Source organism: Rhinolophus sinicus, chromosome 17, assembly GCF_057876585.1.
Source record: "Rhinolophus sinicus isolate RSI-liver-muscle chromosome 17, RSI-T2T, whole genome shotgun sequence".
In the NCBI taxonomy this organism is placed as follows: Eukaryota; Metazoa; Chordata; class Mammalia; order Chiroptera; family Rhinolophidae; genus Rhinolophus; species Rhinolophus sinicus.
This window is the reverse complement of record NC_142517.1, coordinates 128,214,811-128,238,739: the sequence shown is the minus strand read 5'-3', so window position 1 is coordinate 128,238,739 and position 23,929 is coordinate 128,214,811. Positions and strand designations below refer to the sequence as shown.

General features: G+C 38.1%; 1 protein-coding gene across 8 annotated transcripts in view; it reads left to right on the top strand.

Moving 5' to 3' along the window:
* The window catches only part of NCKAP5 (NCK associated protein 5), a 967,526-nt gene that overhangs the window by 855,474 nt on the left and 88,123 nt on the right, over window positions 1–23,929 (top strand). For all 8 annotated transcript variants that reach the window (XM_088794122.1, XM_088794125.1, XM_088794123.1 and 5 more), the window contains 2 exons: window positions 413–590; window positions 8,246–8,324. In XM_088794122.1, the coding sequence (XP_088650248.1) occupies window positions 413–590; window positions 8,246–8,324 (257 nt within the window). The remainder of the gene's footprint in view (window positions 1–412; window positions 591–8,245; window positions 8,325–23,929) is intronic.

The following is a 23,929-nucleotide window of genomic DNA, read 5'->3' as shown; positions in this document are numbered from 1 at the left end:
AGGATGACATCCCCTGAACATAAGCCCTAATGCGTTTTTTGGAGCAAACCTTAATATAAGACCCGGTCTTATTTTGGGGGAAACATGATAAAAACTTTCCAGAAGAAATGATGTTACCTGCTGATCTTAAGCCAGAAATGTACTTAGCAATCACTTTTCAGTGGTTTTTCTCCTGCCCCCATCTCACAAGCAGTCATAAAAATAAAAAGTATTATATTATCAAATCTAAATTGACACACTACTGGAATATCAGATAAAGATTTGATCAATGCCAGTAAGAAACACTTACCACTCACAGGGTTAAAGACAAAGAGACACATGGAGGTTACTTTAAACATTAAAGGATTGGGAAGAGTAGAGTGATTGAAGAAGAGCAATGTAATTTATCAGAGGAATCACTTTCTACCTGCAGAGTTGATAAGAGAGCAGCTCAACAGACAGAAAGTGGATCAAATAATGTTTCCTGCAGGAGTGTGTTAAAGGGCAGCTCCCAGGGCTCCTGTCTCACTGGCAGCTCCGTCAGCGCTCAAGGAAACCACAAGAAAAGCATCAAGACCAAAGCAGATGTGGAAATGCCAAAAGGTTTCCTGGTAAGTGCTCCACGATCCTGCTTATAAACTGTTAGGTTCTGTGATGGGCTGGTTTGGGTTCTTTCTACCCTTTGCTGATGGAAATATATGGGCAAGAGACTACGGGGAGGAAGAGAAAGTTAAAGTAAGAGAGAAAGCTCAGTGAGGACTATAGCAAAGATGGCAGCTGGACTGAGAATGGGCCTGGCTTCCTCTGGTAATGCTGCTTTTCTAGCTCTTTTCTGAATGATGATGTAATCATAGAGCAGGCAAATGAGGCTGCTGGTGTTGTCTTCAAATTATACCCTTGCGCTGGGAATCTGTGTTATTATTTCCAGCAACACAAAACAGGAATGAAGATGATTATAAAAACTAAAAGTGCTAAACTATTTAAGAGAATGTTGACTTATTTTGATGATTTGATTTAAGCATTTTAAAAAATATTTTCTGAAAGTTGTATGTACCAATTCATCCTACCCAAGCAGAAAGTGTTAAGCCTTAAAAATCCTTTTTGGATTCTGACTCCCTAGCATTTAGTCTTTTCATTGAGAGGCCTAGAACTAAAATAATAACAACAACAATCGGGCATTTTTGTTTCCCCAGGATATGCTAGTTTCAAATAATATTTTTATTTTGAAATTGCCTTAAACTGCACTTACACTTCCTTATATTGTTTCTGTTCTTGCATAATTGATTTGATGATGTTCATTGTTCATCTCTAAGTTTTAAAGCACTGAAGCAAAAAAAAACCTTTTTATATTCATACATTTTTGTACTCTGAAAAAGAGCTTGTAAAATATAGCACATGCTACTATTTTCTTAGAGAAAACTTGAAGTATGAAGTTATTTTACTGTTTTTTTTTCTAGAGTAGTTCAAAAATAGAAGACATTTTAGAAGTAATTGTGATTGTGATGTAGGGTATTTTCTTTGTGAGTGCCGGGATCGTGTCTTGTGAGACCGAAGAATGGAAACACGGACCCAGGAGAGGCGAGGGTTTTTTTGTTGTTTTGTTTTGTTTTTTCGTGTGTTTTTTTTGTTGTTGTTTTTTTAAGAGGTTAGTTTATTGAAAGCAGAGTCGGAGCTCGGAGCAGGAGGGGATCCTGAATGGGGGTGCCCAGTGACTGAGGCAAAAACTGACTTTTATACCTTCCTTTGCCTGCTTGGGGAAGGGGACTGGAGCCTTCTAATGGGATTCATGTATCAGGTTTGCCCATCCTGATGGGATTAACAACCCATTCCTATCTATCAGATCTGCTCCTTTGTCCAGCCAAAAGGGATTTATGAGATAATTTATTAACCTCAAGGGGTGGTCTCATATCATTGTCCTGGAGTGAAGGAGTCATTGCAGAACATGGAGTTTCAGAATATGGCTGCCTTTTGCTTATTTCACCAGGGATCCTTTCTGTCTGCCTAACAACATGCTAACTAACCTGTCTCAATTGGTATTATTAGTTATTAATTATTAGTTTAATTACTTATTGCTGTTTTAGGTTCCTTGGATTTTCACAGACATACTGTGATTTGAGACAAACGCACAATTTTCTTATTTTTTCAAATAGCTCTTGACACTGAAGAGTTGGAAGGCCTCGTTTTTCAAACTCTCTGCAATTATATGCAGACTGTGTTCTTTGCCAACGTCCCCCCTCCTCCATTTTTACTCTTGGCTTCTATTAGTACCATTCCTTCTTTGAAAATGTAGATGTGTCCTTTGCATTATAAAAACCACAAATTATAAGCATATCTAAGGCTGCCCTTGTAGTGTCACTGAAAGAAAAGAGAAAGAAAGAACGTGTGGAAATGTGCAATATGCCAGAAATTCAATCCAACCGATTTAAAACTTCGATAGCCTAAAACTTGGAGAGCCCCTTATCAGACACATTCAATTTAATTATGCCCCATTTAATATGGTTCTGACAGCTGAAGGTATATCTTCGCTGTACAAAAGTACAAAAAAAAGAAAAAAAAAAAGACCCTCTGTTTGGCTTTTACAATTTCATTTTTACTTTGTTATTGCTTCCTAATGCTAAAGTAATTTGCCATGCTTTTCCTCTCTCGTCTGCCGTCTTTCACAGTGTAGTAATAAGTGTCCTTTGGTCCTTCCAGAATCTGCAAGAAACACTCTTATTATTTTCTGTAAAGTACAAAAATTCCCCAACAATCCCAAATATACATAATCAATAGGGATATGATAATTTTTCTAGTTAGCTGCAAGAGGAAATTAGTCATGCTGAGAAGCTTTTCCATGCAGAGGAATATTATTAACCTGAAGAGTTGACCAGGTAACCATTTTTCAAATATAAAATGCAGTGGGTTTGTTTTTTTTTGTTTTTTTGTTTTTTAATTTTATCTCCATAATCATCAATGGGATGGGGCTAAAATTACTAATTTCAGAAAGGACATTGCCATAATCTCCTTTGGGACCAGTACAAGAATAGCAGTGAAAGCCTATTTATTATGTGTTATCAGCCTACACAGGAAGGAGATTAGATGCAAAATAAGATATATTCTAATACCATAGCACATTGATGTGAATACCTATGAACCTTTTAAAATTCAAAGTCTGAGGGTATATTCCCCCACTAAGGCTCACGGTAAATTTGCTATCTGCTTATTTTGAAGTGTGTTGCACAGAATTCTTCTCCTGGTAGTTATTTATCATGGAAACAATAGCTGCACATAATGCATTACATATCACAGTGTTTTTCTGAATAAAACTGCAGTTCAAAAACTTTATCACCATCCCTTACCCTTTAAAAACTAAGACTGTATTTAGTTCTGAGGGTCCTAAGGCATTAAAGTTATTTGAATCTACAGTGATAATAGTAGAAGGATTCTTTCCATACATATACCAAGTCCATGTTTGTGTCAGTACTCCATTTAGTTCACTAGTAACTGCATATCTATTTTTAGGATTGCTAGACACATTCTAAAATGTGTGTCAAACTCCCATTAATGCTTTGCTGCATTAAATCTTTTTCTCTTTTTGAACCCTAATTACAGGCTTATGTCTCCATGTATGCCATCATTTACAGGCCACTTAGCTCTAATTTGGGGGTAATTTAGACAAGGGCCATATTACTTTGTACTTTTATTTAAATTATATAAAACCATTATAAGACAGGAAAAGGCATCCCCAGGAAATACTGCATTGGTATTGAGTAAATAAGTTCAGAAAGAAATGCACTCTGCTTGGTACTTGTAACTCCTTCCTTCCTTTGGCTTTAGATAATTTTCTGAAATGAGAAGTCTCAAAGAGAAAGAGCTCCAGGCTGCTATTTAACTATAACTGGACAAAATAAAAATCGTTAGAATTAACGAGACCATAAACCTTCATGCAGTGGGAAGAGATAGCCATTTTAATACGGGTATTTTAATTTAAATTATGAGTATTCTTTTCACCCAGTGTCACATAGTCTGAAAAAAAAATCACATATGGTAATAAAAAAGCATCAAATTCTATTCCATTAAAATGGCATAGCAGTGATAAAATAGCACAAAATAGTCCAATAATTACACAAATTATCATCGTATTAAGTTCTGCAAAAGTGTTACAATTTCAACATCTTTAATTGAACAATTCTGTTCTAAGTGCTATTTTGATGCTAATAAGAAGCATGCATATTTGCCCTCCTCCTGCAAAGTTTTCTAAATAACTAACTTTTCTAAAGGTAATGCCTTCCAGGAGTTCTGCCTCCAAAGATCACTGTCTCACTTAGGTTCTTTGTGTTCTTTTCCTTTTCAATGAGCTTTAACATCCAAATGTCCTTTTCTTGGGAAACAATTAGTGTTAGCATAATTCAGAGAAGAAATGTATGCAGAATTCCAAATGAAGAGCTTCACCAAAATATTGGGTTTAATTCTGAAATTATGTATGTATATCGGTCAGTGGTGAATTACTGTCTCCCTTTTGCTTCCTGTGTCCTGTGTAAGCTCATTCCTCCTTGCTTTTTCTAATAGTAAATGTAAAATGCAATGTTTTTCATTTCATCTCCATAATCATCAGTGGATTGGGCTAAAATTATTAATTTCAGAAAGGACATTGCCATAGTCTCCTTTGGGGCCAGTACAAGAATAGCAGTGAAAACCTATTTAGTATATGTTATCAGCCTACATAAGAAGGAGATTAGATGCAAAATAAGATGTATTCTAATACCATAGCACGTTGATGTGAATACCCATGAACCTTTTAAAATTCAGAGTTTAAGGGAATATTCCCTCACTAGGGCTCAAGGTAAATTTGCCATCTGCTTATTTTGAAGTGTGTTGCAAAGAATTCTTCTCCTGGTAGTTATTTGGGATGGAAACAACAGCTGCACAGGGGTTAACAGAATATAATGGGTTCAGTGACATGTAATGGTTACCTGTTACAGACTGGTATTTGGTACAGTTCTTAATTACAAGTGCAGAGCCCCAAAGATGGACAAGAGTTGGAAATATACTATTAGAAAACACCTAAAGTACTGGCAACAAACTTAAACCAAAATTAGCCCATAGTTATTACCTGTGAATCACATGCTACTTCTTACCAAATGGGATATTACTGACCTTGATTTGTATCTCACCTGTTAAAGCAATGGCTGCGAAAATTCTAAGTCTTTAACCACCATTCTTTTCTGAGGCAAACTTCTTCGTTTTGTGACCACTCCCATCGTTACAATGCCTTGCCATTGTGAAGATTGTCCCACTTGTGTCTATCTTTGGCAAATTCTTAATGTTGAGTGGGCAGCCCCTTACCCCCAGGAAGTAGTCTGCAACCTCTCACCGACATTCAGCCACTGTGTGATCAGGAATGAAAATTAATGTTAATTTTGGCCTATGAAAATTATAATTAGCGAGGGGAATCTGCTGCCAACATAAATTATGCCCCTCATTTCCATAGACAAATAGATTTTTAAAAATTACTCCCCACTTTGCAGTGAAGTCTATTTGTATGGATAATTAGAGCTGACAGGTGTGCCTAAGACACTTCCCCCATTTTCCACTCCTTTGCTGATTCTTCCTCCAACTCCTTCAAATTCAAAATTCCCCCTCATGGGTCATCTGCTCCTCATCATGGGTCATTAGTCCAGAAGACCTGAAAGAATTAGAGGCCTTGTCAAAAAGCCCAGTCCCTCTAGTAAATCCCCAGAGACCACATTTAGCATTTTCTGTTAAGCACATAAAGACCTAGAAAGGTTCTGACAAGGAGCTAACAGGTTTGTTTTTTTCTTTCTTAAACATGATACTTGGAGAAAGGTGATGGTTAAGACTTACAGAAAGGTTAGGGCACAGGTAGGGAAGGGAAGCAGGACCGTTACACACACACACACACACACACACACACACACACACACGTGCGCGCGCGGAAAATTTTCGCCATTCTTAAATAAAAATATAGTTTCTGTATACTTGGAATACTGCCTACATTATCTGAATGCCAAACATGAAGAACAATAGAGTAATTCTTGGGAAGGTCTGGATAGGTTCTCTACAGCAATATGGCGCACTCTAAAAATTGAATTACAGCAGTAAATAGGAATCAGGAGAACCCACTCTGTGCCCTTGAACAGATCACTAACCCTCTCTGAGCCTTTTTTCCCTTATCTATAAAACGAGACTCTTGTTCTAATGATTAGGTCCTTTAGTTTAGGATTTCATAGGCTGATGGAGGTGGTTGCTGCCATTCCAGCAGGGAAGTTAGCAGGGAGCCCCTTTAAGTTTAAAATGGGTCCATTTAGAAAAACCTAAAGGCAATCCTATTTTACATAACAGGTGGAGGAAAATATGGAACATATTGCCATTAAGAGCTGGCATGGGCTGAAAAATATAGATTTCCTTGATGCTTCTATAAATGAGTATAGAAGGTTCTTGTTGGATTATGAATGGAAATTAAGGTGTTTGGGGAATTCCTTCCTCAGTAGGTCTTTCGGTAGCTTTGTCACGAACAGATCATTGAGCTCAGTGAATCTTGGAAGGCAAGCAAAAAACATGTTAGTCTCACTGATGCCCACAGCGCTTTTCCTCTCTGCCATTCATAAATGTGCACTACTAGAAACTGAGCTTGTTGATAAAGGCTTTTCCCCCATTCCCTAACTCACTTCCTCGGGAGATGCTAACAAACAGGGAAGTGCCTGCAAGAGCAAACAGCTAAGGGGAAAGAAAGTGATGAAACATGGCCTGTGGATATTCAGCCCTTAACAATCTCCCTTGTGAGGTTCAGGTAGCCATCTACATACTCTCCTGAGTTTGCCGTCTTCTGGCTATCAGTATGTACAGATTAAGCACCAGTTACATTCTAATATTAGAACTGCTGTCATAAAATGTAAATAATTGTTCTTATTCCATTAAATCTGAAAAATAGTAGGTAAAAAGTAGAAAGCTAAATCTAGCTCAAGGTCAGTATGCAACCATATGACTCTAACCTTGTGAATATAAAATAAAGGTTGCTTGGCATTCAGTTTGAACCCCTGAGCTAATCTGGCAACCTGTAGTGTAGGCACCTAAGCACAACCCCCATATCATTCATTGCACAGTTCACCTTATTATTGGCTGCCGAGGGGACTGGCTGGGATGTATTTTTAAAAAGTTATTTAGTGTCATTCTGCCAAGGACCACAAGCTGTCTTAATATTGAGGCCAAGTCGACACTGGCATAGTCAAACAGAAATTTGAGAATAACAAACTGCCCCCAAATAAACGCAAATCTCAAGCCATATCTGCTGTGTTTAAATTCCAGTTCCATCATTTGTATAATTACTTCTCTTGTCTGTTTTTCCTGGGTCCTTATCTCTAAAATGGAGCTAACAATATCACCTACCTCGCAGCATTGTTGTAAGAATTATGAGATCATAGGTGTGAAAAGCTTAGACAGCTACTGCTACATAGTATTTAAGTGTTTGATGCTTTCATCATTGTTGGTATTGTTAGTGATATTATTGCTACTGGTGCTACTAGATTGGGAGGTAACAAATCTGGGTTTTAGTTCCAGTATTGCCACTTCCACTGTATTTAAGGAAACTTGCTGAATCTCAGAATTAACATTTGTAAAAATACTCTAATGGTATTACTCTCTGGAGTTCCATTTGATTCTACACCATTCAGCATCTGGAGATTCCAGCTGAAATATAAGGGGAATGTTTTTGACCTGAAAAATCTAGATAAATGTGTCACTGCTCTAGTTCACTGAGCACACATCATAAGTCACTTCATGATTCATTATGGAAAGAACAGCAACAAAAAAATCATTTTTTTTAGAGATTTATATTCTAGGAAAGGATCATGAGATCTAAGTATATTTCTTTATTTTTATTAAAGTAACTTGTGATAGAAGTCATTGACTCTGGGAGAATTATACTTCTTTAGACTTTACATTTTCCTAACAGCTCTATGTTCTAACTTTATTAAATTTTGAAAACCAAAGCTGTTATCTCCAGAATCTTATGTAGAATTAGGTGCCCTATAAATCGTCATTTTTCAGAGCTGGGTTAGATTTCTGAAAATATGCTTTTATAATTAAAACTTGTAATGAAGCCAAGTGATAAAGTGCAGAAAAAGTAGAACGAAGAAAATATATACGCATCTGTATACAAACACACACACACACGTTATAGAATATATCATTATTCTGAGGATGGCAAAAGATGTACCTAATATAGTAAAAAACAATTTACAGTAATTTTTTGTTGTTGTTGCTGCAGATAAAAGAGGCAAATGAAAACCTGCAAGAGGATGAAGAAGATACTATTGCCGATTCTGCATTTCAGAGCCACAGTATGGGTAAGAATTCACGTCTTGATACATCTTTAGCTGAGATATTTTCTATGTGACCTTCTTTCAGACACGGCGTGGTCCTAAAGGCCATGTCGTATGCCTCCCACTGTCAGGACTGGGTCTTAACGTCTCTCACAGGGTTACCTTTATCTTCTTCGACATTGGAAGCTATCATAAAATAAATAGGTCCAAGCAGACCTATGAAGAAAACATAGGCGCTTGCAAAGGAATGCAGGGCAAACTGATGAGAAGTATTTGTCAACATAAAATGAAAATACTGAGTGTAAATAATTTTTCTCTGAGGAGAAGATCAACTGAATCGATCCAGTTTCTGTAGCAATTGTCTCAAGAAGTACCTCGTTGCAACTACTATTTCTTAGAAATGTGGGGTGGGTGGTGGCTTTCTTAAATTGAATGTTTTTTAAATTGAATATTTTTTTTACACAAAGAACCAACGACATTAAGTACATATGGCTAGCCAAAAATCTTCAATTTATTTTCTGTATTATTTATTTTAGAACCCTGGTTATAGTTAGTCCTATCTCTGAAAAAACTTTGGCTTGTCAGCTAGTGCTTAAAATTGTGCATAATTCTAGATTGAAGGGATGCAGGTGCCCAACCAAAGAGACTTTACTGACCTGTTTCCAGCAGCCAGGAGGTACCTGGTGATGGACTAGCTGTCTGTGACTGTGATTCTTGTCAGGAGATAGAAGAGGTGATAAATTTAACAGCTCTGAGACACCTCGGACACTTGCAGGATTAGTCGTTCCACAGGTTCTAAAAAAAGTCTGTGGATATAAGCATGCTGATTATGGAGCTTTTCATAAGGTACCAAGGCATGAAGGAATCATTTCTTCAAGTCACATTTGGGTATAGGAGATAGTATTGAATCCCATGTCCTAGGACATGACAGACCCACAGATTTCTGGACTAATCAGCCTCCACTGCTCTTGCTGTTTCCCTGGAGGACCTTTTGCTGCCAACTCTCAGCATCTTGCCTGCTCTTAGTACCACGTTGGTGCAATTTGTGGCTAGTTTTCTAGCAGACCCAGCAGTCTTCTGCAAACTGTAATTTACAGTTTACCTCAACGCGTTAGTGTGCCCCCACAGCTTCCTGAGCCTGGCACACCATTATTATTCTTTTCATCTGTAATTGGGACTACCAGACTTGACAAACAGCTGCATCAGGGTAGTCTGAATAAGATTATTATTCCAAAAAGGCATCCTTTATTATAGTTGTCAATGTAACATGCCTAAATTGGTATCGGTTCTGCGTAGTTAGCTAATATGCAAGTTAAATATTGTTTAACAGTCTTCAAACGTGACACTGTGGAAAGCCCCCACTGAGTCATCATTTTTCCATAATGAGGTGTTCTTGGGCCTGTAAGACAACACATATGAACTTGGAGGCTGACTTTCCTTTAAGAGAACTACAGTAGTCTACGTGTTTTTAGCAGACTAGCAATTCTTTAGATTCCATGCTGTTCAACATCATACCTAGTAGCTACCTATTACTATTTCCATTTCAATTTAAATGAAAACTACATAAAATTTACACTTTATTTCTTTAATCGCACTCGCCCCATTTCAGGTGTTCAATGGGCACGTATCCTACATCATCCGTCCGGGCAGTCCCATCGTCACACAAAGTTCTTTTGGAAAGGGCTGCTTTAGATTACTTTCATGGAAGTAAATTTAGACCATGCTTCTGACAGATAACTTGGTCTTCAAATGATTGTAGGTTCATCTCCATAATTGTAGACTCATCTCCTCAAACTGGTGGAGAACTATATGAATCAGCTGCTCCTGGTTGCCAGTAACAACAACACAACTGACTAGCCAGTACTAAAATAATACAGTCATTTAATCATCTTATGTAATTAAAAGTCTGGAGGAAGGCAACATGAAAGAGGCGTAGCCGTTTAACAATGTTATCAAAATCCCTGACTTTCTGTCCTCATGCTTGTTGCTTCTGATTGCAAATTGATTCCTGCCACTCCAGGCATCCCATCCACATTCAAGGCATTGAGTATAAGGAAGAATAAAAACTCCTTCAGCACCCACCCTTTTCCCCCATAGACTCCATCTTACAGGTCATTGGTGAGAACCAGACAAGCCTAGCTGCAAAGAATGATGGGAAAGTAAGTATGCTGCGTTTCCAGCCTCTGTGTAATGAGGTAATAGGGAGAACGGTGTTGAGAATGTTCCCTGGGTAACCAATATCAGTAAGACTGCCACAGACCTTTTTAAAAGTTCATCCATTTCGAGATTGAATGAGACTCAACAAACTGAGTAGTTATTTATCTTTATTTCACAAGGACTGAGAATATACTTTTTAGCACCCAGATAATCCCAATATTCCTCATTTTGTGTAGATTAAGTGTTGTCACATATCCTCACAGTATTTTATAACCGTAGAATATCTCTCATCACAGCAACTGAGCAAATCTAAATATGTTCTTCTTCTAACCAGATATCAGCTAATGTATTTAACAAAGAAAAATGATCAGGAAATTGGTGAATCTAAATGGTTGTATTTCTGTGGTTTAAGGATAATCATGTTGGTTTGATCAAAATTGTGTTAGTTGATTACAAGACAAGATATTGTTAGTTAAACCTGCTTTATATTGAAATTTGAGATTCATGAATTAAGTAAAATAATACAACTAAATTTTTTTCTTTAAAATTTCCCTAATAAATGTCAGCATTCCATGTTAATAAGCACCAAGCAAATGACTAGCCTTGTCTAAGAGGCGAATTAACACAAGTGATCACAACCACCATATTTCTAGTTGTTCTTTCCTGTTAACTATTATAACAGATTCACACTCTGTATTACACTAATTATCAATGGGACTAAATGATCAGTGAGAATTCAAATCACATTGTCTCACATTTAAAAATATCAACCACTAATAAGTGAAGACAGAAGATTTGGAAATTTCTGTAAAGAGGAGAAAATGTCTTTTGAGGAAAAAGCCAAGCAGAATGTAGTGCGCGCCAAGAAAAAAAGGGTGCATGATAAACTTGTGAACTGAAGGATACCTATTGTTTTTCCTAAAACTAAAAAAGTTACAAAGAACAATTTGTCCAATGGCCCAGTAGGCAAATATCCCAGTGTCCAGTGCTGAATGAAATCTGTTTACTGTCCCGCATAGACGGGGTGGACTCCTACTTTCTCCTGAAGGACCCTTCTGGCTCCTACCACCAGAAGCACAACTTGACAAATGCCAAGGTGTAGCCCTGAGGTTCTTGCTGTCTGTGGCTAGCTCTGTGAAGTCTCTTGGTGCTCTCCTTCCCACTTCAGGAATTGCCTCCCAGGGATCTTTCTGGTGGCCTTAGCCAGCAGCTAATTAATGTATTATGCAGGAGGATAATAGATGTTCAATAAGTAGCCCCACTTTTGACTTACTTAACAGACCATACACCAATTTACTTACATTTTCCCAGGATGTTTCATTTCCTTATCCTGTCCTCTCCCAGACTTTACCTAGCTAATCTGGTAAACTAACTCATGTCAGTGGAGTAATGGATTAAATAGGTACCTTTTCATGTCACATGTCTGCATTGTAACAAAAACTCAAGAAAAGTTTTATCTCTAGTTAAGAGGAACTCTTGGGACCTAACGTTTCAGGCGTTCAGGTCACCAGTTTGACCAAATTATAGGGTGAGGAAGAAAGGAAGGAATCAACCCTGTTTCAGGCAATGAACAGCACTAGAAGCAATGTTAGGAGGAAAGGTTATTTGTCATCTAACTCTACTCTTGAGAAATGTAAGAAGTGAGACATAGCTATATTGAGGCAAATAGAGAAGATCTGGATCACCAGATGCAACAGCCATTTTCCCTCTGCAACACATAGACCTTGTTCTTGTAAACTTTTATCATCCAACCATAAAGCATCTAATCTGTATCTCCCCAGTCTGGAGTTTAGTAGATACAGAAGGGATAAAAGAGTCATATGATACATAAATATTATTGTCAAGGAATCTATGCACTGGATTCCAGTGAAGGTCAGCAAACGCAGCAGCTTCTTCACCCAGCAGCAGAGAGGAGGTCTGCACTAGTATCCAATGTGTGTGGCCATGGTTCTTCAGGAGAAAAGGGGAAGATCTCACAGACTCTTGAATCAAGTACCTCAAGTACATAGAGTACAAGAACTAGGACCTAAATGCTTATCTCATCTGAACAGAAGGAAGTCTGCAACCTCCTTTACTGTATTGAAGCCCTAATACAACATGACCACAGTTGCTATCCACATATCGATTATACAGTTTGAATTACCCCAACTACAATTGTTTTTAAATTCAAGACTGGATTTCCCTATTAGTACCTGTAGCATTAAGTGCAGATGGGAATGAAGGAAACCCAAAAGTTCAGTGGTTTAAATAAGAATAGTAATGTCTCGCTGTCACACAAGACAGTCAGAGGGTAGTAGAGGCTGATAGGAGAGTGCCAGGCTTCTCCTACCTTATCCCTCTGCCTTATATGCTTTTCCATCCCCAAAGTCACTTCATTGTCCAAGATGGCTGTTGAGAAACCTTCCCTTTTGTCCATTTTCCAAATGGAAGGAAGAAGTGATGAGGAAGGATATGGTTCGTCCCTTTAAGAACACTTCCCAGCAATTGACCCATCTCTTTTGCTAACAGCTCAGTGGCCAGTACTTAGTCACATAGCAGTGAAACATTGTTTCATGCAGGAGGCCATATGTCCAGCAAAATGGAAGTCAAATGGGAGTCTTCTTAACTCTGGAAGAAAGGGAGAATGAATATTAGCAGACATGTAGCAATCTCAGCCTGCTGCCTGCCCCCTACCAAGGTTATCTCCTTGGTAGAAACACAAACAAATGTTTATTGTCATTTAAGAAAGACATAAGAAAATAAACTTGGAGCATTGTAAGAAAAGATATAATTAATTTCAAAGATTTATGTTTAGTTTCTGTTTTGTATAATCTGAACTAGCACTCACCGCTCTCCACGTGTAGTTAATCTTGAATAACTTTTTGAGAAAATGTATTGAACTTCGATTTACCACCACTATATTTATGAACAAATATATAATTGATCACCCACAAAGTTCATAGAGGTTCAAATAAATTTGTGGAATAATTTTCATCTAGAATTTTCCTTTTTCTAAAATGAAAACATAGTACAGCAGGGCTTTTAGTACTGTAGCTGCCAATCAATTAAAGTCCTTGATAATTAGCTGTCTTACTTCAAGAATATTACTAATTTTCCCTACTGTGAAAATTTGAAAAAAAAAGTTCAGAAATTCAACATACCAGGAGTGATATTCATATTAAAAATGAAATTAAAGTAAATGTCAGAAAGTTGATCAGACTTTCACACAGCTGTTTGAGTGGAAGGCTATTTGAGTCAAATGTCACGTTTTGAATAGTGTGCTGACATATTTGGGCTTAATTGTAGAAAGGGTGAGCTGTTTGTGATCAACACAAAATGTGAGTGGGAAGTACAAATGTTCTCAATAACAACTTGAATAGATAATGTCCTGTTGGCTACTAACAGACTGGCACCAACTGAGAACTACTTAGATAATAATGGCCATGAAGGAGGGATATGATGGAGTGGTTTTACATAATTTGGATCTCATATTAATACTTCCCAGACGATGATTTCTGCATTTCCCAGCATACAAAGTGACATCTACTGTTTCCCTGAAAATAAGCCCTAGCGTGATTTTTTTAACACATCCCCTGAAAATAAACCCCAATGCATCTTTCGGAGCAAAACGGAATATAAGACCCAGTCTAATTGTCGGGGAAACACGGTAAGAGGTACCATAGTGTGATTGCTTGGGTAAGGACCTTTCTTTCCACCATGGCTGTACTGAGTTCACCCATTTAAAACTGCAAGTGACAAACTGCAAAGGGAGAGCTTTGCATCTTGGCAGCTTAAATATAAACTCTGCCTATCACAAAGATAGACCCATGCAAATAGGATCGTGTTGTTCCTTCTGACAAAGAACTGGAAATAGTTCCATCCATTGAGTATCTACCATGTACCCTGCCCTGTGCTTGGAACATTGCATGTCATTCTCCTTGTTTCTCATTCCTTTGTGGCTGGTTCTCTGTTTTTGTCATCTACAAACGTCCTCCTGATGAGGGATTTCCTCTAACTACCAGAGATAGTCATGAGATAAGGATTTACTGGAGATTTCTGTATTTTGTGAACATATTGAATCCTAGTCTATGGTTTTCTTCCTCTGATTTTTCACTAGAGGGATAGAGAATTGTATACTTACAGAGTTAAAATTATGGCTTTTTTTTCACTCCTGTTAAATAGTTGCTCCTTTGGATTGTACCAGGAAGCTGAATTCGATTTAGTTCAACATGCCTACATTAAGCATCTTCTACAAGCCATGCCCTGTGTCAGACACTAGGGACAGAGATATGAATAAGACACAGTACCTGCACTCTGTGAACTCTATCTAGTAGGGAGACAGAGAAGCAAACAGATAATTCTGAGACAATATGATCACAGATAAGATAGAGAAGATAGAGGTGTTCTCTGCATACATATGAGTCCACAGGCCAGGGTGTGGAGCCCTGCTTTGGTGAAATTGGAAATGTTGGTTTTCCTCTGTCGGGAAAAGACAAAAATGAAAGAGTATAATATTGAAGTTTAAGAGCATTTACTATTTATTCCCATGCTACTCAAACTTGACTACACCTCAAAATGACCTGGAAATCTTCTCAAAATGCTGATGCTCAGGTCACCCTCCATAACAATTAAATCATAAGGTCCAGGGATGGGAGCCAGATATTTGTAATTTTTTTTAAGATTCCAATGTGGGGCAAAGTTTGGGAACCACTGTCCTCAGGGGTAGGATTCATTAGCAAAGGGGAAAGAGATGGCTTTCAACTCAAAGAAAACGACATGAGCAAAGGCCTGGAGATAAGAACATGGCCCACTGTAGGGGAGGTGAATCTGTGAGAGACCAGCTCAGCGAGGGGAAATTTTGAGGCTGAAGTACAGATAGAGCAGGTTTTGTAGAATGGGACCAGATCGTGTAAACTTTGAAAGCCCAGCTTAGATGTTTGAACTGTTTCCTACAAATAATAAATAGACTGTGGAGATTTTTAAAAGAAGACCAAGATGATAAGAAGTGACCATCCAATTTACCACGTTATTCACGTTTAGACTTTGAGAATGAAAACACACTGTAATTTTCTCTCCCTTCGCCTTGGACCAACCAAATACACTGATCACTATGTTTTCTCATCAGTGGTGTGCTGTAGAGCCATGCATTTATGTAAAAGGATGGACAGCCAGGAATATTGAAGGGTGCCAAAGGGCTCCCTTCCCCAGAAGATCCCTCCTGGCAGCCAACAAAGGATGTGTGTGAATTTCCTGCTTCTTGGTACCTCCTCTGGGTGAGGGCCTTCAGGTCACTTGTTATAATACAGACAGTCTCTGCAAAGTGCATACATTGTGTGTCAGTGACCGACAGCAGCAGTGCATTTCTCAGGTTAGGACTAGCAAGACCCTAAGGGAATGAGCCATGAGCCAGGTACAGTCTCCTGCCAGGGAACTGAGAAGCACAAAAAGGAGTGTTTTGATGTTTAGAAAAGGTAAGGGTGGTGTTCTCCAGAAAGGGAGCTAAGCTGCCAGGAGCAGAGGCAAACATGAAACCCTAGGGATGGTGTGAATGAACCCAGGGGAAAAGGGAAAAGTTTACACCTATTACCCTGAACAGGTAATAGGTAGACTCATTAGACACATTAATTTGCTTTTTTCCCCTAAGGCCTATTGCTCAAAATACAAGGTTGGGGAGTCTGAAATAGCTGTACAGAGACCCAGTTTTATGCCATTCCCTCAATTTCACAAAAGGCGATTAAGTCACCTTAAGTGTGAGAATGTATGTGTGACGTATGGCATAGTAAGGATTCAGTGGGGATCGAAACAATGACCCCCAACAAACTGAGTGCCTCAGCCCCTAAACCAAAATACTGCCCCATGTGACAGAAAATTCCCAAAGAAGCAAGACAATGACACATATTATAGTAATATCTAGTCTTTCTCAAGAGCTTTCTCTATGCTGGGCACTGGCCAAGGCATTTCATGTGCATTGCCTTGTTTTATCTTCACATCAACCTCGCACATTAGACACTATGGTCACCCTTTGCAGATGAGGAAATGGATACTCTGAAATGTTACGTACTTTGCTCAGCAACACAGTAAGTATGGAGTAGAGACAGCCAGCATCCAAACCCAGCTTAGCCCATAGCTGTAAAGTTAAATAGACCCCCAAGGATGTAAAAGATGACTAGGTACATTTTTTGTCACCTTACAGGCACAGAGACCAAAAATCCCCTTAGTAGATTGTTTAGCTAAGGGTTGCAAACTCAAATAAGCCCTGGGTCAATGGGTGAGACGTGCTGGATGTCACGTGCACATGCATATATTATATGAGTGATGGGAGTTTTGAGGAATGGAGAGAAAATGACCCATCCCAGGGGAGCAGCTACTTGTCAATTCCAGATGTCACCATAGAAGAAGGCTTGCCCTTTGCAGCCAAGTCTTTTCATTTTTCACCAGAAGTCAAAAATCTAGATTATTTTATGTGACATATACGTATGATACATTTTAAAATGTGGGCTCAATTTTAAAAAGTAAGTCTTCAGATACTTTTTTTTGATCTGGCAATATTTCAAATTAGAATTTCAAAATTCTCTCACAGAATCCCACCTCTAAAAGTATATATTATAATATAGAACATATACATATTTTCTTACATGCATGGTTGAGCTGCAGGCAAAGAATTCATCAGAGGCTAAGGATAGCATGAAAGCTTAAACCAGAGAGGAGAGAGTACTACCCGCCAGGGGTATGTATGTGGTAGTTCCTGTTCCTGGTGACCTGACAGTAGGGTGACCAACTGTCCTGGGTTTCCTGGGACTTTCTTGATTTTAGCTCTAAAATTCTTGTATCTTGGGAAACCCCAGGATGTCCTAGGGAACTGGGACAGTTGGTCACCTTACCTGGATCCTGGTGTTAAGGAACTGAACTGTGACATAATGAAGCCTAGGGTCTAAGCAGGGTGGGATGTTAGGTCAAAAACATCCCTTCCCCACTCAGCATAAAGCTGGACTCCTGGGAGCAATGAAGACAGACCCACCACTCTGCAGAGGGAGATGGTGGGGATAAGCTCTTAACTCAGCCTCAACTCGGTCTTAGCTCTAGCTGGGAAAAAAGAAAAATAAATTTAGCAAATGTCTTCTCTGCGGATTCTGAATCATTAGCTCACACTCATGTGGATCAGAGACCTAATTCATTCTCTCTGTGTGTCCCTAAATCCCCCAGCTTGAACTTTGTAAATGGTCTGAGTTATGCTTTTAAATACTTCAGAGAAGAAACTGGGAGGAGGAATAGATAAAACAAGAGTGGCAGAATATTGGTATTTTTAAAGCTGGGCAATGGGTATATAAAGATACATTATATTGTTTGAGAATATTTGAAATTGATCATAATGAAAAGTCACTTTTATTTTAAAAATGCAGACTCAGGTTGATAGGAATCCCAGGAATCTGGCAGAAGCCAACTCACATCCTCTCTTAAGGTACCTACTCTAAATTTTACATACAGATAAAGTTCCAAGGAAAATTAACTCACAATAGGAAATCAGTAAAAACACAAAGGGAAAAAAATGACTTCATTATGAGAGTCAGAAAAAACAAGCTATAGAATGAGTCCTGCAAAGACTACAGAATTGGTAATTACCGAAAAAAGGAAAGAAAAGTATTCACTATATTTGAATAAACAAATATGGAACTGAAAATTAACAAAGGAACAAACAAATGAGCAGTCAGATTTCAAAAAGGGCCACAACAGAATCTCAAAAAAAATTAAAAGTTGTTAGAGAGAATTACTGAACTAGAAAATAGAATTGAAACATTATACAAAATGTGTCACAGAGAACCAAGGAGATGGGTAATATGAAAGAAAGGTTAAGCTACATTAGGTAAAAGGTGATGAAATCCACATGCATCTAAGTATAGCTCCTGAAAGAGAGAATAGAATGAATGGGGTAAATATAATATTAAAAGAGTTAATGACTGAAAATTTTGAAGAATTGAAGAAAGTTAGCAACCCTCAGATTCAGAAAGCCAAATTAGTTCTAAGCAAGATAAATAAAAAGAAATCTACACTAAAGGATAATGATTTTATTTTTTATTTTTGGATAAAGACCCAGAAGTGGGATTGCTAGATTGCTAGATCATGTGAAAGTTCTATATTGAAATAAAATCACAATCTTGAAGAAATATCAACATCCCATGTTCATTGCAACATTATTCATGGTAACCAAGATATGAAAACATCCAAAGTGTGTCTGTCAACAGGTAAACTAATAAAGAAATTGTAGTATATGTGTACAGACACACACACACACACACACACACACACACACACACACACACACACACACTGGAATATTATTCGGCCTTTAAAAAGAAGGAAATCCTGCCATTTGCAACATGAACGAATCCAGAGGACTTTATAAGTGAAATAATCTGAACACAGAGAAACAAATCATGACCTCACTTGATCATGTAGAATCTAAAAATACCAAACTTATAGTAACAGAGAGTAGAAGAATGGCTACCAGTAGCTGAGGTTTAGGGGTAATTGGAAGATGATCAATGAGCACAGACTTTCAGTTAAAGATGGTGAGTTCTGGAGACCTCATGTACAGCATGGTGACTATGGTTAACAATAATATATTCGATACTTGAAATTTATTAATAAATAGATCTTAGTATTCTTACCACAAAAAAAAAAAAGGAAAAGAAAAAAGAAACCGTGAGGTCGTGGATGTGTTAATTAGCCTGATAGTGGTAATCATTTCACAATGTGTACATCTATCAAAACATCACATTGTATGCTTTCAATACATACCATTTTTATATGTTAATCATACCTCAATAAAGCTGAGGAAAAAAAAAAAATCTACACTCAGGCACATCGTGGTGAAGATGTAGAACACCCAAAATAAAGGAATGATACAAAAATAAATCAAAGAGAAAATACAGATTACCTGATAAGTAATGACAATTATAATAGCAGTGAACTTCAGTTACAGCAACAACGAAAATCAGAAGACAATGGAATTATATCATCAATGTGCTGAGAAAAGATAATTAGCAGTCTAAAAGTGAATAGTCTACGAAACTATGCTTCAAGAAAGAGATCAAAGACATTTTTTTTCCAGGCTAAAACAAAACAAAATCTGAGTTTTCTACCACCTCATCTTCACCAAAGTAAATCGTAAAGAGTATACCGTCATGCGCCACATAATGATATTTTGGCCAATGATGGACCACATATATGATGATGGTCCCATAACATTATAATGGAACAGAAAAATGCCTGTTAGTGACGTCATAGCAACGCATAACTCACGTGTTTGTGGTGATGCTGGTGTAAACAAACTTACTGCACTGCCAGGAGTATAAAGTATAGCACACATAATTAATTGCATGCAGTAACTAACACTTGATAGTGATAATAAATGGCTATGTTACTAACCAGTAACATATGTATTTACTGTACTGTATTTTTATCATTATTTTAGAGTGCACTCTTTCTACTTATAAAAAAAGTTTACTGTAAAACAGTATGACATGTTATGCCAGCAGCAGCCTCATACATCTTGTGTTTGCCACGTCTCTTGATTGCATCATTTTCTCTCGTGCTTGCTTTAATCTCGTGTTGTTTTGTACAGTAACATACTATACAGGCTTGGAGCCTAGGAGCAATAGGCTGTACCATATTCTTAGGTGTACAGTAGGCTGTGCCATCTAAGTATGTGAAAGTGTATGCGATGATGTTCACACAATGATGAAATCACCTGCAGGTGAATTTCTCGGAACATACCCCATCATTAAGTGGTACGTGACTGTGGGGGCAGAGCCCCAGAAAGTAGTTTACAGGCTCTCGGCCTCACGTGGAGGAGTGCTGGCTCGGGTAGTAGATGGCCGTCAGCTGTGGCTGATTGGCGGTCAGCTATAGCCAGTTAGCCAATTAGCCGCTAATATAACTGCTGCGGCTACGGAGGAGAGAGAGGAGAGAGAGAATGGGGGCTAGCAAGAAGATGGCGGCTGGGCTGGCAAGCGTTGACGGCAGTTTGCGGACAGTGTGGATCCAGCCTCCAGTGAGAGTATAGTGCCGCCAGAGAGAATATAGTGGTATGACTCCCCTACCTATGGCTCCATGGGTGTTCCTTTTTGGCCTCACCATATCCTGCGTTCTTGTATGGGGAGCGGGAGCAGAGACCCCGCAGGCTTCCCTGCACGACAATGACTGTGTATCAGACAGAAGAAAATCATCCCAGGAAGGTCAGAAATAGAAGGAGAACTGCTGAGGAGAGAAAATAGTAAACATTCTGTATGTAACAATAAATATACTTTATAATGTATATTATCAAAATACACCAAAATAGAAATAATCCTAGACATTAATAGAATTGAAAATGAGTTGGAAGTGGTGGTAAAAATTATAGCATTATAACGTCCTTATATTGTTGAGAATTAATATATTAGTTTGGTAAGTTATATATGCATGTTAAAATTTCTAGGGTAAACACTAAAAGTAGGTAGAAATTTAATATAACATTTCCAAACTAGTAGAAAAAATGGCATAGCTGTATTAATAACAGACCAAGTAGACATATTCTAAAATTGGTTTTCAAAGCTGCACCAATTAAAGAGTCATGAAATCAATATGGTGAGTTAAGGTCAGCATTTGTTAGTTTTTCTTATTTCTTTTTTTAAAAGAAATAATGGAGTACGTACAATAGTGAAGTAGTAAGAAAAAATTTAGTAAAAATAAGTAGTAAAAATGTGACATTTTGATAACATTTATGTATAGTTACGCAAACAAAGGTATACTGGTTTATGATGTAAAAATGTACTACTGTGGATAGTAGTCAAAAGAGTTTGAAAGGCCTGGCACTAAAAAACTTTTGGCAAGTATATCAGGGAATATCTATCACAGTAATCATAGCTACATTATCATAATAGGAAAAAAAAAATGGAAAAGCACCCAAATGTTTGTCACAGTAGACAGGATAAGTAAATTTTGAAATATTTATTCTATGAAATACTATGCAGCAGTGAAAATTAATGAACTTCAGCTGTGCGTGCTATCATAGATTCATCGCAAAAACTATGTTGATTGGAAAAAAAAACCCATGAATGTATCTTGAGATTATTATGCCAAGTGAAATAAGTCAGACAGAAAAAGTCGAGAACGATATGGTTTCACTCATATGTGGGATATAAAACTGAAAGCAACAAAGGAACAAGACAAACAAATGAAGAAACAAAACTCATAGACACAGACAATAGTTTAGCGGTTACCAGAGGGTGAGGGGGAAAGGGAGTGGTAGATGAAGGTAAAGGGAATCAAATATACGGTGATGGAAGGAGAACTGACTCTGAGTGGTGAACACACGATGTGATATATAGATGATGTATTACAGAATTGTACACTGAAGCCTATGTAACTTTACTAACCATTGTCACCCCAATAATCTTTTTTTTAAAAAATGGAAAAAAGAAAGAAAGCCAATCGCTATGGAATACTTACAGTATAATTCTATTTGTATAATGAGCAAAGCTAAATGACAGTGTGGTAAGACTATACAGACAAACAGCAAAACACAGCAAGTTGATGAGTAACATGAAATTCAACAAGGTGATTTTATTGTTATGCAAACACGCTAGAGTACTGCGCTAGGTTAGCACTTACACTAACCTAGAGCAGCAGTGGTGGGTGAAGGATGTGCTCAGAGAGGGATGCAAGAGTGGCTTAATAACAGTTGTTAAGGTGCGTCATGGGTATTCTTTTATGACGATGATAACTATTTGTTGTGTACACTCCTGTATTTCTAGTATATTTCACAATTATTTTAGAAACCTAAAAACAAAGTACCATCCCAAACAAAACACGTCTGTGGACTGAATCAGCCTTCTCCTCGCCTTACCGACCTACGCCATGCATCCCCCACGCCCGTCTTCCTCTTGTCTACCTGTAGTCCAGCTCACTAGCATCTCCAGAAGAAAGGTCAATGAAGAGAACAGAGAGGGGAAAACGGGGGACAGAGCCCTGACCGCCAGTGTAGAGTTAGTCACTCAGCAGTTCTGAAGGACATTGTGTGTTGGAGAAAGAAGTCAGAAACAGAGGTTGTGGGCAGCTCCTGAATTGTCGTCTTTGTGTCCTCCACGGTACCACAGAGAACTCCAAGTTGACCACACATTATAGATGGACCCATCTCTGTCCATCTTAAGTGCTGTTAAAGCCAGTAGTTCTTCTTATGCCTGAAGGTAATTAAAAATTAGTGACTGAGCAGCAGTGATTAACAAAACAAATAAACAAACAAACAAAAAACTCCATCATCAAAGTTGGAAAGCACTGTCCCTACAGTAAGAACTCAATTATATATACTTAATGAAAAAAAAAAAAGCTTCGGTTAATGGCTTTTAACACTCAGTCCATGGGGATTCCCAATGGTGTATTCATTAAATCTGGCCTGTTTGAGTAAATACTTAGCTTGAGGGAGATGCAATGTGCTAGAACGATAGATCAGGTGAGGGCCATGGCAAATTGTGGAGATGAAAATTGAGTTGTGTAATGAAATATGCAACTGAGAGCAAAAGGAGGAAAAGTGATCTGGGGAACAGGGTACTCGTGACTTGAATGAACCCTTATTCAAGAGGGGTGCCAGAGCAAAAGCAAACAGATGTAGAGGAAGGAAAGCATCTAAGTAAATCTATTACAACACGGAGCTGATCTGGGCACTTTTTAATGAGTCACAGACGTGCAACCAGGGCTTAACTTCTTCTAAAGAGAAACCCTCATTGTTTAAAATGGTAGTACCAGAGAAAATAACTTGTGAATGTCAGTCTTAATTCCTTTCATCAGCCCATTGATAGAATTTGAGAAGAATCACTTAGCAATCTTCTTATCAGTGGCCCAGTGTGTGCTCCACTCATTTTGCATGTGATCAGATAAAAGGATGACGTTTGCTTTATCTTTTCTTTGCCACCCTGGTGCAGCTGAAAGCTTTTCGGAAAGGGGAAAGAACAAGCTCAGAGGTTACCAGGTTATGAAACATTGTCACAGCGAAGCCAGGAGCATTGAATCAATTTCCAACATGTTTCTTATGTAGCTAAAACCTATACTCTGGAGATGTTACTGTTTGACTATAAAAGCAGGAGGAATTTGAAGAGAGACTTTCATGCCACCGTGATAAACAGTCTGCCTCTAACTCGATTGTGTCAACTCCCAAACCGAGGGGAAATAAGCTTAAAGGTGACTTTCTGCCCATTTGAAACTCAGCCAGGTGTTCCGCCTTCAGAGCCCATTTGGAAGGAGTCCTATGTGTGTAAGAACACATTTGGAGCGTGCATTGGCGGTCCTGCTTTGGAATGAGTGGACTGCATTTCCAAAGATGTTATTTCCCTTCAGTACGGACCCAGCCATCAAAATATTTCCCTGATGTCAGAAAGTATTTGTGTATAATTCTGCTTTAAAACAGGTCTCTTTCCTATGTAACTCATAATTTAAAAAATGAAAGTGCTTCTCATATGCTG